The sequence below is a fragment of the Myotis myotis genome, unplaced genomic scaffold (genome assembly GCF_014108235.1).
Source record: "Myotis myotis isolate mMyoMyo1 unplaced genomic scaffold, mMyoMyo1.p scaffold_m19_p_5, whole genome shotgun sequence".
In the NCBI taxonomy this organism is placed as follows: domain Eukaryota; kingdom Metazoa; phylum Chordata; class Mammalia; order Chiroptera; family Vespertilionidae; genus Myotis; species Myotis myotis.
The window spans coordinates 6,250,744-6,265,630 of record NW_023416357.1 but is presented as its reverse complement, the minus strand read 5'-3'; the positions used below and the strand labels follow the sequence as shown (position 1 = coordinate 6,265,630).

General features: G+C 35.3%; 1 protein-coding gene across 5 annotated transcripts in view; it reads right to left on the bottom strand.

Annotated features, from left to right (window-relative positions):
- Nucleotides 1-14,887, bottom strand: part of NIPBL (NIPBL cohesin loading factor) — a 181,763-nt gene that overhangs the window by 12,590 nt on the left and 154,286 nt on the right. For all 5 annotated transcript variants that reach the window (XM_036308338.1, XM_036308342.1, XM_036308341.1 and 2 more), the window contains 9 exons: nt 13,355-13,463; nt 11,725-11,861; nt 8,698-8,838; nt 8,500-8,593; nt 7,934-8,088; nt 7,093-7,183; nt 3,849-4,022; nt 3,256-3,446; nt 42-149 (listed from right to left, as the gene is read on the bottom strand). In XM_036308338.1, coding sequence (XP_036164231.1) covers nt 42-149; nt 3,256-3,446; nt 3,849-4,022; nt 7,093-7,183; nt 7,934-8,088; nt 8,500-8,593; nt 8,698-8,838; nt 11,725-11,861; nt 13,355-13,463 — 1,200 coding nt within the window. The remainder of the gene's footprint in view (nt 1-41; nt 150-3,255; nt 3,447-3,848; nt 4,023-7,092; nt 7,184-7,933; nt 8,089-8,499; nt 8,594-8,697; nt 8,839-11,724; nt 11,862-13,354; nt 13,464-14,887) is intronic.

The window sequence follows — 14,887 nt, the reverse complement described above, 5'->3', positions numbered from 1 at the left end:
AAGATGTTTAAATTTAGGTTATGCAATTTAAAAATACATACATGAATGAATCCAGCATATTTTTTGTCTATTTCCACAAGCTGCTGATCAGCCTTGTTCCGCATAGCAGGTTCTGGGTCTGTGCCCATAGCAATTAAATATGGTACACACTGGAAATAAAAATATAGGATTTATAAGATATCACAGTAACTAAAGCTCTATATGTATCTTTACATATGTTAAAACTCGATGCATATCTGGGATATATGAATTTAATTTTATAGGCCCTTAAATGGCATGTTTTAGTGTTCTTTTATTTTTTTAAATATGTATTTTTATTGATTTCAGAGAGCAAGGGAGAGGGAGAGAGAGAGAGAAACATCAATGATGAGAAAGAATCACTGATTGGCTGCCTCCTGCACGCCCCCTACTGGGGATCAAGCCAGCAACCCAGGCATGTGCCCTTGACCAGAATCGAACCTGGGACCCCTCAGTCCGCAGGCTGATGCTCTATCCACTGAGCCAAACCAGCCAGGGCTTTAGTGTTCTTTTACAAATGATTATTCTTCCTTAAATTTAGCTTAAAGCAAAAAAGCACTGGAGCATAAGCAAAAATACTGATGTGGTGAAATTTAAACAATTTCAGTGTGAATTTAAGTTGCTTTAAACATAAAACTCCCTACCCCAACACTAAGAATATCCAATTAAGACTATGATATCCTTCCTATAGAATAAAAGGCTAATATGCAAATTGGCCAAACGGCGAAACGACCGGTCACTATGACGTGCATTGACCACCAGGGGGCAGATGTTCAATGCAGGAGCTGCCCCCTGGTGGTCAGTGAGCTCCCATAGGGCGAGCGCCGCTCAGCCAGAAGTCAGGCTCACGGCTGGCGAGCTCAGTGGTGGTGGTGGGAGCCTCTCCTGCCTCTGTGGCAGTTGGACATCCCCCGAGGGCTCCTGGACTGTGATTTTCATGCACCGGGCCTCTAGTATACTATAAATATGTAATCCAATAATTTGTCAAGCTTGACTGCATTTACTATGTAAAGAAAAAATAGGGCAAAATTACTGTCTTTTAGTTAAAACTAGGAAAACATAAAAGTTTTTCCACAAAGTTGAATTTTAGATATGGCTTCAATGATTAGGATAGGTAGTATTTTGCTAACAGCCAAATTTATTATATTTCTAAAGTCAAGAAACACCACTTCTGCCTTGCTGATGTGGCTCAGTGGATGAGCGTCAACCTATGAACCAGGAGATCACAGTTTGATTCCCTGTTAGGGCACATGCCAGGGTTGTGGGCTCAATGCCTAGTGTGGGGCATGCAGGAGGTAGCTGATCAATGATTCTCTTTCTCGTCATTGATGTTTCTCTCTCTCCCTCTCTGAAACCAATTAAAAAAAAAAAGAAAAAAAAAGAAACACCATTAGAAGGTTAGGTGAATATGAATCAGATAGTAGTGAGGAGGACAGAAAAACAATAAATAAACAAAAAACCAACTTTAAGAAAGTAGAAATGACACTAACTAAAATGAGTGATCATGAATTAAATCCCAAATCAATGAGAAATAAAGTCCATTATAGAATATTATTGGGTAAACTGGCAAAATTTGAAAATAGACTATAAATTAGATAATAATGTATTAATGTTAAATTTCCTGAATTTGCCCTAACCCCATGGTCGGCAAACCGTGGCTCGTGAGCCACATGTGGCTCTTTGGTTCCTTCAGTGTGGCTTTTCCACAAAATACCACATGCGGGTGCGCACATACAGTGCGATTGAAAGTTTATGGCCCATGCGCAAAAGTCGGTATTTTGTGGAAGAGCCGGCATTTTTGTGGAAGAGCCGGCATTTTGTGAAAGAGCCACGCTCAAGGGGCCAAAGAGCCGCATGTGGCTTGCGAGCTGTGGCTTGCGAGCTGCGGTTTGCCGAGCTGCAATTTGCCGACCACTGCCCTAGCCGGTTTGGCTTGGTGGATAGAAGTCAGCCTGTGGACTGAAGGGTCCCAGGTTCAATTCCAGTCAAGGGCATGTACCTTGGTTGCGGGCACATCCCCAATAGGGGGTGTGCAGGAGGCAGCTGATCGATGTTTCTCTCTCATCGATGTTTCTAACTCTCTCTCTCTCTCTCTCTCTCTCTCTCTCTCCCATCTTCTCTATGAAAAATCAATAAAATATATTTTTAAAAAAATTTCCTGAATTTGATTATTGCATTATGGTTTTATAAGAGAATGTCCTTATTCTTAGAAAATATATATTAAGATGTTTAAAGGTAAATAATCATAATATCTGAAACTTACTATCAAATGATTCAGAAAAAATTATATGTATGAAGAACAAGAGATAAAGTATATCTGGCAATAAAAAGCATAATCACCTGAGGCCATTTAGAATACTGTATTAGTAAAGAGCTGTAAGTATCTGAAAAATTCTAGTTTCAATATACCACTATACATTTTATTAAGTGATCGTGATGATGATAACCCTGAGTCATGAAATACAGGCTAAGTAATGTTTAGCATGTTTCATTAGTGTGCTTTGTCTCAGAACACAGGGAAGAATACAGCACATTTACATATAGCATGTTTTAGGAAAAGTTCCATGAAAAATAGCCAAAATGAAAATGGTGAAGGGTAATAGGCTTTGTTTACCTAATAAATTCACTTCTGTAGCCTATGGCACTCCTGAACATGTCAGGTGTATGCTACTACATCAGCATTAGCTGCCAATCCTTAGTAACACTAATATGTCTTCATTATATCATTTAGTCCTCACATCAATGCTTTGAGGTGTGGGTAGATGATGTTACCTCTAATTTGCAGATGAAGGAACTGAGCTCAGATTACACAATATACTTTTCTGTGGACAAAAATCCACCCTAGTGTAACAGATTACGCTCTTATCCTAGTAAACTCTCTTGGCATTACATGCTGTTGGTTCTTTGGGATCAGTCAACTTGAATTAAAACAAATCAAACATCCCTACTTAGAAAATCATTCTGAGTACATGTTCTGCCAATATAAATTGGAAGTTTGTTTAATAGAGACATTATAAATATATGAGTATTTGCAATAATGACAGCCTAAGAAATGGACTAAAACTTGGAATCAAGAGTTTAGGACCAAAGAACAAAAAAACAAACAAAAAAACCCAAACCCAACCCCAAATTAACAACTAAGAGGAATAAAGAACTACTTATTATCTCATCACAATGTCATCAAATGACAACAAATCTGGCTCTTTTAATAAGTTCTGCTTTCTAAAACACACTTACCTGAACTGGATGAATAAGACCTTGGTTTAGAGTCAATGCAATGACATTTAGGGCAAAGTGGCGTACACTGGATTGGGTGTGAAAAAACGCCTCAAGCACCTGTTTGAGGTAAAGCTGCATGATGGAACTACTCATCCCTGAGGAAACATCACCCATTTCTTTTAAATCTTCCTGTTTTGCAACTTTCTTCCCTACAAAAGGAAGTAAAGATATTAAGAACGTGTACACTAACCTTTACTTAGATATACCAAAGCAGACCACAACCAAAAGCACCAAATGTTAGAGCTAGTGCTCTGGCTCAATGGCTCGTCATTTTTTTTTTTTTTTTTGGGGGGGGGGGGTCTCTGTTAGAGGTCCCTTTGAGAACTACAATCCCTCTCCTCCCTCAAAATGTTAATGTCTACACCTATATTAAATTGTATAATTTTAGGGAGTTTATGAATACCCTTAAGCCTAGCTATAGACTTAAGGACGCCTTCTGAACTGAATACCTTCATCTAATAGATAAGGAAATTTGATACCTGGATTAAAAATGAGTCAGAGTATTTTAACTGTAGCCACACTGCGACATTAAAAAATATATTTTCACTCACAGTCTCTATCTGCCTGTTGCATTCGTGTGTCCTCTTCTTGTAGGTAGGTCTGGAGGTTTTTTAATACTTGTATTTTTAAATTTACTGAGGAGTTCTTATCAGATAAGATATTATTATATAGATTTTTCACCTCTTGCTCAAACATTAGACTTGGATGCTGAATGAAGGCAAATCCTAAAGAAATGAGAAAAAGATATTTTGATATAGTCAGAGTAAAATTAAATATAATATTTAGTGACAATGTTGATAAATTACATAAAAAACTCCTTATTTCAAAACTTAAAACTTAAAATGACTGGAAGAATATGCTGGTGGCCTTACCTAGAGAAGTGTTAGAGCAGGCACTTCTTTCCCCATGAATTAAAAACAAGAAATTGCATTTCAAAGGAGTATTTCACACAAGAGGAAACCTTGAGGAGGGAGCAGGGTCTACTGGCTAGGGGAATGGATTAGGAGTCAGGAGTCTTGGGTTCTATTTCTGTCTCCACCACTGACTTGTAGTGTGACCTTGGGTGTGTCACATAATCTCTCTGTGCCTCAATTCTCCATCTGTAAAATGGGGACAATAATATTTACCACCCACCTACCTCAAAGGGATGTTTTCAGGATTTAAGAGGTAATGTCTACAAACATATTTTAGATCCCTAGCAGAAAGTACTATTTTGGCATTATTTTAAAAACAAATTTAAATATATCCAGTTGATGAAACAGAATACTTCAAAATAACGCTAAAAATATTAAATGAAGCCACAAAGCTGAATTCTATAACCACAAGTTAATATAGGAAATTATTATTATCCATGCTTATTTGTATAAAATAGTAATTTATGTGAAAGAAAATGAAGATCCTTGATGATAGCAAGTATTATTGATACCAAATAACAAACTAAATTCAAAGCATAGAGTGATCAGATAACTAGCCCAAGGTCACACAGGATTAACTATGGCCCAGGCAAGATTTTTTTCATTAACTGGTCTAGAAGCACCTATCTATTTTTTAGATGGTACTACTTATTTAAGTTAATATTTACAGCCTGGTCAGTATTGCTCAGTGGGTTGAGCGTCTTCCTGCGCATCAAGATGTCATTGATTTCCTTCCTGGGCAGGGCACATGCGGGGGTGGGGGTTGTTTCCAGGCTCCACCTCCATTCCCAGTAAGGGGCATGCAGGAGGCAGCTGACTGATGTTTCTATCTCTCCCTTCCTCTCTAAAAATCAATTTAAAAAATTTACATATAGTTGACCCTTGGATAACATGAGCTTGAACTATGTGGGTCCACTTATACACACATTTCCCACCCCCCCAATAAATACACAGTGGGCCCTCTGAATCCCTGGGTTTCACGTTGTGAATTCAAGTAACCACAGGTTGATAACAGTATTTTTGATCTGTGGATGCGGAGGGCTGACTGTATACAATGCTCTCTGCCAATTTATAAAAGCGACTTGGGCTTCTTTGGATTTTAGTATATGGTGGAGTCCTGGAACCAGTCCCTCAGATACTAAAGGATAACTAAGTGTTTTGGGAGTCAAAAGTTGTAACATAGATTTTCAAATGTGTGAGAGTGGGTGCTCCTAACCCCCATGTTGTTCAAGAGTTAGCTGTTATTTGTTCTCTGAAACAAATGTAGTACTATTAGTTTTGCCACTTTATATAGCTTATGTCCAGACTAAATACTCGAAGGTACATATTTGGCTTGAAGTTCTCAATATAATTTCCTAATAAGTGATATCTGAATTTTTACTATATTTGCTAAATGTAATTTCTGAAAGGGAAGGAGAAGTATGATAACAAAATTTAAATTTATTTAAAGAAATCAGTAAATGTTTAATGAGATTTGAATAACTTAGACTCTTTTATTACTCTATTTTAGTTCAAAAGATTAATATAAATAATTGTCCATGCATATTAAATTATAGACCTTGTTAATGCTACCAAAATAAAGTTTCAAAGTAAGTTATTAACTTTATTAAGTAATTTCACATGTATTTGCACAAAAAACAAATAATAAAAAACAAAAACCTGGACAGAGTACTGTTCTTGTATTGTTTTAAAGTGCATTCAATTCAGGTACTTTAGTGCTGTCTTTTCCTATTTCTCCTGTATTCCATGACCCATCCAAATAAGCCACAAACCCTAACCTTCTGCAAAGGCATGCATTTGTTACATCAATGTTCCTTAAAAAATAATAATATGGGACAGATATACATCCAAATTGTTTCAAGTATTTCTGTATTTAAAAAAGCCAGTGTAGACTGCCCACTATTTGTACTAGAAATGGCAGGCAAATACAACAATAAAGCTTTACAAAACAAAACAAAACAAAAAACCCGAACAATTTAAAAAACATGCAATAGCACAAAATTCTTCTAAATCATCATTCTGTATCAAAGTGCTTGAATGAATATTCTTTTTTAAAAAATACATTTAAAAAAATTTTTATTTCAGAGAGGAAGGGAGAAAGAGAGAGAGATAGAAACATCAATGATGAGAGAGAGTCATTGATCGGCTGCCTCCTGCACGCCCCACACTGGGGATTGAGCCCACAACCTGGGCATGTGCCCTGATTAGGAATTGACCCGTGACCTCCTGTTTCATAGGTCAATGCTCAACCATTGAGACACACTGGGTGGGGTTGAATGAATGTTCTTATGAAACCCTATAAAGTAGGGGAAGGAGACAGTACTGTCATCTCTATTTTATTAATGAGGAAATTAATTAACAGAGAAGTTATGTGACTTGCTCAAGGTCACCAGGAAGTCATTGGCTGGCCAGGAATGGAATCCAGGTGTTTTTTTAAAAATATATTTTATTGATTTTTTACAGAGAAGAAGGGAGAGGGACAGAGAGTTAGAAACATCGATGAAGCGGGCCCTATAGCTCAGGGGTTAGAGCACTGGTCTTGTAGAAACATCGATGAGAGAGAAACATCGATGAGAGAGAAACATCGATCAGCTGCCTCCTGCACACCCCCCACTGGGGATGTGCCTGCAACCAAGGTACATGCCCTTGACCGGAATCGAACCTGGGACCTTTCAGTCCGCAGGCCAACGCTCTATCCACTGAGCAAAACCGGCATGGCGGAATCCAGGTGTTTTAACCCCCATTCCTATATTCTACACAGCAGACCCTACTATGAATAGAAACATACATAAATAAATGAACAGTTTAGACTCACAATATTTTAAAACTGGCTCAACCTCTTAAACAACTAAAACTATAATGAAATACAGACTTAACTTACCTAGACCGATGATGGCTTTTGTTTGTACTTCTTCATCTGAATGTTTTGTAAAATACATCAATAGTTCAAGTACTTTATCCTTTATGTTAACCTAAGGGGAAAAATCAGTATGATAAAGAAGGGTTATTTAGATCAGTTTTTAACTATAAAGGAAAAAAATACCTAATAGCAAGTAATGAGAATGTCCACATGCAAACTTGACTAAAGAATAAGTCACCAATAAGTTTGTAAATCAATAAATTTTAGAATAGTGACATTCAAAATAAAGATCTGTGACAAAGAGACTTGTGCCAGAATGTAAATAATGTACTATTCACGCACTGAGAAAGTGAAAAAACTAAAGTCAGCTGCTGACATAAACAGTGCACCTACTCTCTTTTTTTAAAAATATGTATTTTTATTGATTTTTTACAGAGAGGAAGGGAGAGGGATAGAGAGTTAGAAACATCGATGAAAGAGAAACATTAGTCAGCTGCCTCCTATACACCTCCCACTGGGGATGTGCCCGCAAACAAGGTACATGCCCTTGACCGGAATTGAACCTGGGACCCTTCAGTCCACAGGCCAATGCTCTATCCACCAAGCCAAACTGGTTAGGGCAGTGCACCTACTCTTATAAAGCTGATATAAGCTGTGCTTACTTATCTTATCACAGACCAGTAATAAACAGTTCATAGATCAGCAGCCTGAGGACCATATTTTGAGTAGCACTGTCCAGAGTGCTCATTAAATCAGACTAATGCTGCTTTCATCCTGTGTCATTTTAGTCATTTTCCGTTGACAGGGTTACACAGTTCTTTTTTATTACAACATACTAAGTAATTAATATTAAGATCTTTACCTTACTGTTGCCCTTAAAATCTTCCAGATCAAAATCAAAATGCCGACATAGTGCTCCAACAGTGAAAAGGGATCTAAGAAGTGCTGGTTTGTTTGATAGAAGTGAAGTGTTATTTGGATCCTCTTGGTGCTGTATTTTTAATTTTGAAATGGCACCTGAGAAAGTTAAGTAATATTCATTTATAACAAACCCTTAATTCTTAAATTATTATGTTCAAATGATTATTACTAATAAATCACAACTGAATTTTACTAATAGTCTAAGTATTAAATATGTCTAGAATTATGAGGACACTCCTTAGAGTCTAAGAGAATTAATGTAAGAAAAAATATTTAAATTTTATTTTACATACTGGGCAGAAGAGTTGCCAACATTTACTTAGAGGAGATACATTTCTTATGTAATCTTATTGGGTTATTAAGAGAATACAAAAGATACTACAAAATACCATTTCTAATATCACACCTCCTACAATTCCCTAAATACTACCCTTAATCAGATGCATTAAAAAGGAGGACACTGCAGAATCTAGCAGAATAATTTTAAAGTCCAGACATTGAACTTACCATAGTATCTATTGAAACAGGCCCATACAAATTTAAAATTTTGTGTCACTTTATTTACAACAGCCCCAAGACAGCTCACACAATGTTGCACTACCTAAAAGATACAGAAAAGATTGCTATTTAGACAAAAGTTAAAGACAAAGGTAAAACAAAAGATTAAGTTATTTGCGAACTGCGTAATAATCGATAGATGCTTACAGTCATGCCATATTTGATGATCAGCTTCATTAGATCTTCTTCAATAGTGGCAAGGAAAGTTTCACTTGGATGCTCCATCAGTGGTACCACCAGTTCTAGGATTTTTGCAACATTGCAGATAACCATGAAATCATTTTGTGTCTAAAAGGATAAAATTAGTACTTTATGAGTATAAAAAATCTAAAAAGAAACTATATACAGTTCTATCTACTTGGAGGTTGAAGTATTAAATATATAAAATTTGTTAAAAAAACAACAACACAACACAACCCATTTAGAAAAGAGCTTTTTTAAAACATGAAGGGAAGAGTCTCAGTTTTAGGATCCTGGATTCTGGCTATGCCACTAACTAACCATGTGATCTTTGGGTCACTTAATCATAATGTCACAGTTATTGTTTTTACCCCTAAAATTTAATACAAGACAATTCTGAACAAAAGTATTTAAATATTAACAGATAATTTTACTAGATTGATACAGGTTTTAATATTAGTATTTTTCAAAATGGGGTATATTAACCGAATAGTTTCTCAACTAGGGGTGAGTTTGTCCCCCAAGGAATATTTGACAATATCTGGAGACATTTTTGGTTATCACAAAAAGGGTATAGGGGGGCACTACTGGAATCTAGTAGATAGGAGATGCTTGTCAAATATCCTACAATGGTCAGAACAGTTCTTGACAACAAAAAATAATCCAGCCCTAAATGTCAATAGTGTTGAGGTTGAGAAGTCCTGTGTTATCCTTTTTATGACTGGATCCTTAATTTATCAACAAAAGCATAAGAACAATAAAATCTTGGATTTAATGTAAAAAAAGACCACACAAAAAATCAAAAAAAGCATTTATCATATGTAAGGTAGGCTTATAGTAGTCTCCCTTATCTATGGTTCCCCTTCCATGGTTTCAGTGACCTGGGGTCAACTACAACTGAAAATTATTAAATGGAAAATTCCAGAAATAAACAACACATAAGTTTTAAATAGCGCGCCGTTCTAAGTAGCATGATAAAATCTTGTGCTGTCCCATTCCATCCTGCCCAGGACATGAATCATTCCTTTGTCCAGCATACTCATGATATTTACATTCCCTGCCTGTTAGTCACTTAGTAGCCATCTTGACTTATCAGACTGACTTTCCCAGGATCGAAGTGCTTGTGTTCAAGTAACCCTTATTTTACTTCATAATGGCCTTCAATGGGGGTATAGCTCAGTGGTAGAGCATTCGACTGCATAATGGCCTTCAAGTACAGGAGTAGTGATGCTGGCAACTGAGCTGTGCCAAAGAGAAGCCATACAGTGCTTTCTGTAAGCGAGAGGGTATGCATGCATAGGAAAAAACACAGTACACGTACGGTTTGGTACTATCTGCAGTTTCAGACATCCACTGGGGGTCTTAGAAGGATTTTGTGCAAATGAGGGGAATACTGTCTTTATGCAAAACCCTGTATTTGCACAAATATAAAAAATTATACAAAATGTTTTTAAAGTAACCCTACTTTCCAAAAAATGTTGTTGCAAATGAGTACTATTTATGCAAATTACATTACAGTCCAGATTCTAGAGGCAAAAAGACTGGGACTGGTTGACTGTGCAATATTGGGCAAGATATTTATATTCTCTAAGCTTTCGTTTCCTTATCTGTAAAACAGACAAGAATGGTATCGACCTCACAAAGTAAATGAGAGAATGTACGTAAAATTCTTCACAGTGTTTGGCATTAAGCTCAGTAAATATTGCCCATTATTATCAGCCATAAGATTACATAATAATCCATTTATTTCTGGATGTAATACAAGCTCTAAAAATAGAAGTAGGGTCTGGCAAGTATAATATGTTGAGTTTATATACTTATCTTCTGCTACTTTTCTCAATTCTTTTTTAAAAAAAAAATATTTTATTGATTTTTTACAGAGAGGAAGGAGATAGTTAGAAACATCGATCAGCTGCCTTCTACACACCTCAACCAAGGTACATGCCCTTGAACGGAATTGAACCTGGGACCCTTCAGTCCGCAGGCCGACGCTCTATCCACTGAGCCAAACCTGTTAGGCAGTGGTTCTCAACCTGTGGGTCGTGACCCCTTTGGGGGACGAACGACCCTTTCACAGGGGTCGCCTAAGACCATCGGAAAACACATATATAATTACATATTGTTTTTGTGATTAATCACTATGCTTTAATTATGTTCAATTTGTAACAATGAAATTGGGGGTCACCACAACATGAGGAACTGTATTAAAGGGTCGCGGCATTAGGAAGGTTGAGAACCACTGGGTTAGGGCTTTCCTCAATTCTTAACATTTCTCAGGACATCCTAAGATTTTCATTTAGAACTTATTAATTTACAGCACAAAAAAATTTGACTACAGCAGCAAAACAAATTTAGTAGATAAAATTGTTAAAATTAGTTTCTTAGGAAAACTGAGAAAACAGAAAAACGATATTATAAAGTTTTCAAAATATTTTAAATTTAGTGTTTGTAATAAGCCACTTAACTCACCATGTTACCATATAAATTGCTGGATTATTTTACTAAAATTTTCACATCTGATTCTAGGAAAACTTAGTATGTGTAATATTAACTTAAAATAACCTAACATCTGTGACATACTAAATTTCCATATTCAACATATTGGTGTATTGTAAAAATAAATGTTTAAAATAAAACATACTAAAAATGACAAATTAAAAGCAAACTCAGAATCCAAAAGACATTAAAGTTTCTCAATGATAGAACTCTACCTCATTTAGCTTTGCGATCTTAATAATAGTTACAACATTTATTAAGCATATATAGAGTGTTTGGCTTAATGAGAAATGGTGCCTGAACTTAATACATCAGAAAAATGTTTGTAGATAGCTTGCTATAAATATTAGAACAAAAATTTGAGTACATAACACAGTTGACCTGTCACTGAAAATAACTGTCATCTGTCAGTGAAAATATGAATGACACTGAATGCCAAAGTTAAAATATTTAGTACATGGTTTCTATAAAGAGAAAACCAGGAAGCTCCATACTTACACTGCATTTAGTGGTGAGGTAGGGCTGCATCGTCATGGCATGTTTAACCATGAGCTGGGGTCTTATTTTGCTGAATAAGAACAAAGTGGTTATGCAAGCCACCAATCTTCCAGAGTTCACACCTTTATTGTCAGAGTCTGAAAAAACGAACAAGAAATAAGACACTAAAATATGACAAGGCAGTGAAAATTATACAGACTATTATTTAAATTACTCAATATTATCCTCTGAATAGATTCCTTAATATAACTCATTGAAGTTTCTTATGATACTAGACTTCCTGCACTTCATTTTTATCTTTAATATATAAATTACATATATTAAGAATAAAGGACAAAGAGGCTGCACTATAGAAGGCAAATGTTTTCCCTGAGGGGAGGAGGGTTTAAGTTAAAAAACAGTATAGAAGTTCGGAAGTTTAGAGATGGGCTTTTGGGAAGAGACAGGATGTTGGTTATATCTAAAAATGGATAAAAGTCAATATGGGAAAGAAAGTTAGCAAAGGGAGACAAAACCAATTTAGCTGAGGTGATACTGTGTTTAAAGATACTGGGGGAACAATGAAGCTGTAGTAGAAGAATGTTAAAAGATGGGAGTGAGAAATTAAGAAGTTGGACCAGTGCTACATTAAAAAGGAAAACAAAACGCTATTCAGGCGAGAGGAAAATGTTGCTAGTTAGAATGGTTCTTGAATGGCAAATTAGTTTTTAGAGGAGATTAGCAACTTTTTAATATCAAGAGACAACAGTATCACCCTTAAAATCTAGGATAGAGAAAACAGAACAAAAAGAAAAGAAGAAGAAAAAGGTACACATGGAAAATGAAGAAAAAAAGAAAAGAAAACATTAAAGAAAAAATACTGCATAAAAATATAAAGGGTATCAAGTTTCCGAATGTGCCATAAATGTACCTCTGTAAGAGGCAACTGGCCACCATATTGGAGAATGACCCCCAATATTGTTCCTCATTAATGTACATCAGGTGATATAAGTCATGTTAGTCTTGTGTGCTATAAGCAATAGATAGCAAATCTGACTTTTATAGTTTTCATATAATTATTTATATTTGATTAATAATTTTAGACTTGCCACTGATTAATTTGCTAAATAATATAACACTAATATTTAAGAAAAATTTTAAATTAAAGATATTAATAGCTTACTAGCTCAAGCAAGATTAAGCACATTTTTATGTAACAATTAAAATTAATATTAGGAATATACTACAAATCATTTAAAAACATTTTTATAATAATTAAACCAATTTCATTTTGAGAGAAAATTTTATAAGATTAAAAATATAACAAACAGCTTTTGAATGAGTTCAATTAGCTAAGTATGTATTAGCCCCTGGATTTCTTTTTATTCCTGTTTAATATGACATCTAAAATGATATGCTACCGAAAGATATGTGAGAGATGAGGCCCATGCTTTATTGCTCTAGATAATCTTAGTCAACCTTAACAATATAATCAAGGCTGCAACATCAAACAAAAAACAGATTTCATTCAAGAGTAAAGTAGTTCAGTATTAGGCTAAGCAGAGCCAGAGGCAAAAATGAGAAATATGCCCAAAGTATTTTAAAATATCTTATAAAATCAACTTAATGACCAATATATAAAATGTCTTACCAGCTAGAGATTCCTCATATTTAAGAATGTGCTCAACTAGGTTATCAACAAGTTGAGTACAAGCTTTCTTCACAGGTTTATATGAGGAATCCTCTTCGGACTTCAACAACTATATATGTATATATATAAAAAAAAAGATCCCAGTATAATTATTCATTAGGCAATAATAATAAAAACGCATTTAATGTGTCCATATAAGCTTTTCAATTTGTTATTAACAATTTAATACTGAAAATGAAAATAAACAAAAATATAAAACAAATGTTTAAAAAATAAGTTATAAACCAGTAATTTATAAATACTTTCAAACAATTTTAGTATGAAGTATTTAAATTGCTGTATGTGGGACCTGAGGTAGGATATGAGAGAAATTAGAAAGGGGACCTTCTTTTAAGAGTACCACTCAATGCTAGTTGAATTATTTTAAAGAATTCCATTCCTCATTATTCCAAGTCCTTTAATGTCTCAAAAATTATATAATGTGTTAATTACATCATTTATATAATTGTAACTATATCTGAATTGCACCTTAAATCTTGGAATTATAAAACATAAATCTAGATTTCTTCTGTGTTATCCTTTGCCAAATTATTAATAAACAATGTTAGAAAAGTGTTATGAACGAGATAAGGAAGAGATCAGTCTAACTATAGCCAACCCCACTAAAAACACCCCCCCCAAAACCCAATCCCATTCAGTCTTTCATAATCATAGCTCAATGCAATGATAACGTCATCTGAGGCATATCTATTTTGTTTAATGATTAGCTAATACAACTCTGGGGTTATTAAATAAGTTGAAATGTGTATTTGATTTCTGTGAAGAATTCCAATGCTGTCCAATATAAGTTTCTGCAATGATGGAAATGTTCTATATCTGTCCAATATGGTTGCCCTAAGCCACTTGCATATACTTAACTCTTGAAATGTGGCTAGTATAACTGAGGAATTAAATAAAATTTCACATTAATTTAAACTTAAAAAAACCTGGCTGGTACTGGAATGCATACATTTACACTTTCACTGCAAGATGCATGGATGATTAAATCAACTAATAGCAATCAGAATAACATAACACATACACTGCCCCCACCTCAAACTTAAATAAATCAAAGCAGAAGACTTCAATTTACCCAGTTTCAATTCTGAACAGCAAATTCTCTTTGTCCTACTCCATAACTTAATTCCTTAAGCAGCGATTAAAATCACATGCTGGCCCTAACCGGTTTGGCTCAGTGGATAGAGCATCGGCCTGCGGACTCAAGGGTCCCAGGTTGGATTCCGGTCAAGGGCATGTACCTTGGTTGCGGGCACATCCCCAGTGGGGAGTGTGCAGGAGGCAGCTGATGGATGTTTCTAACTCTCTACCCTTCTCCCTCCCTCTCTGTGAAAAATCAATAAAATATATTAAAAAAAAAAATCATAAGCTGGCCTGGTCTTTTTCAGGCAGGAATAGAAAACGATTCCCTCACCCCTGTTTTTGCTCTTTCTTCTCCAAGACATCAAGTGTGCACAAAAGTACTAATCATAATGT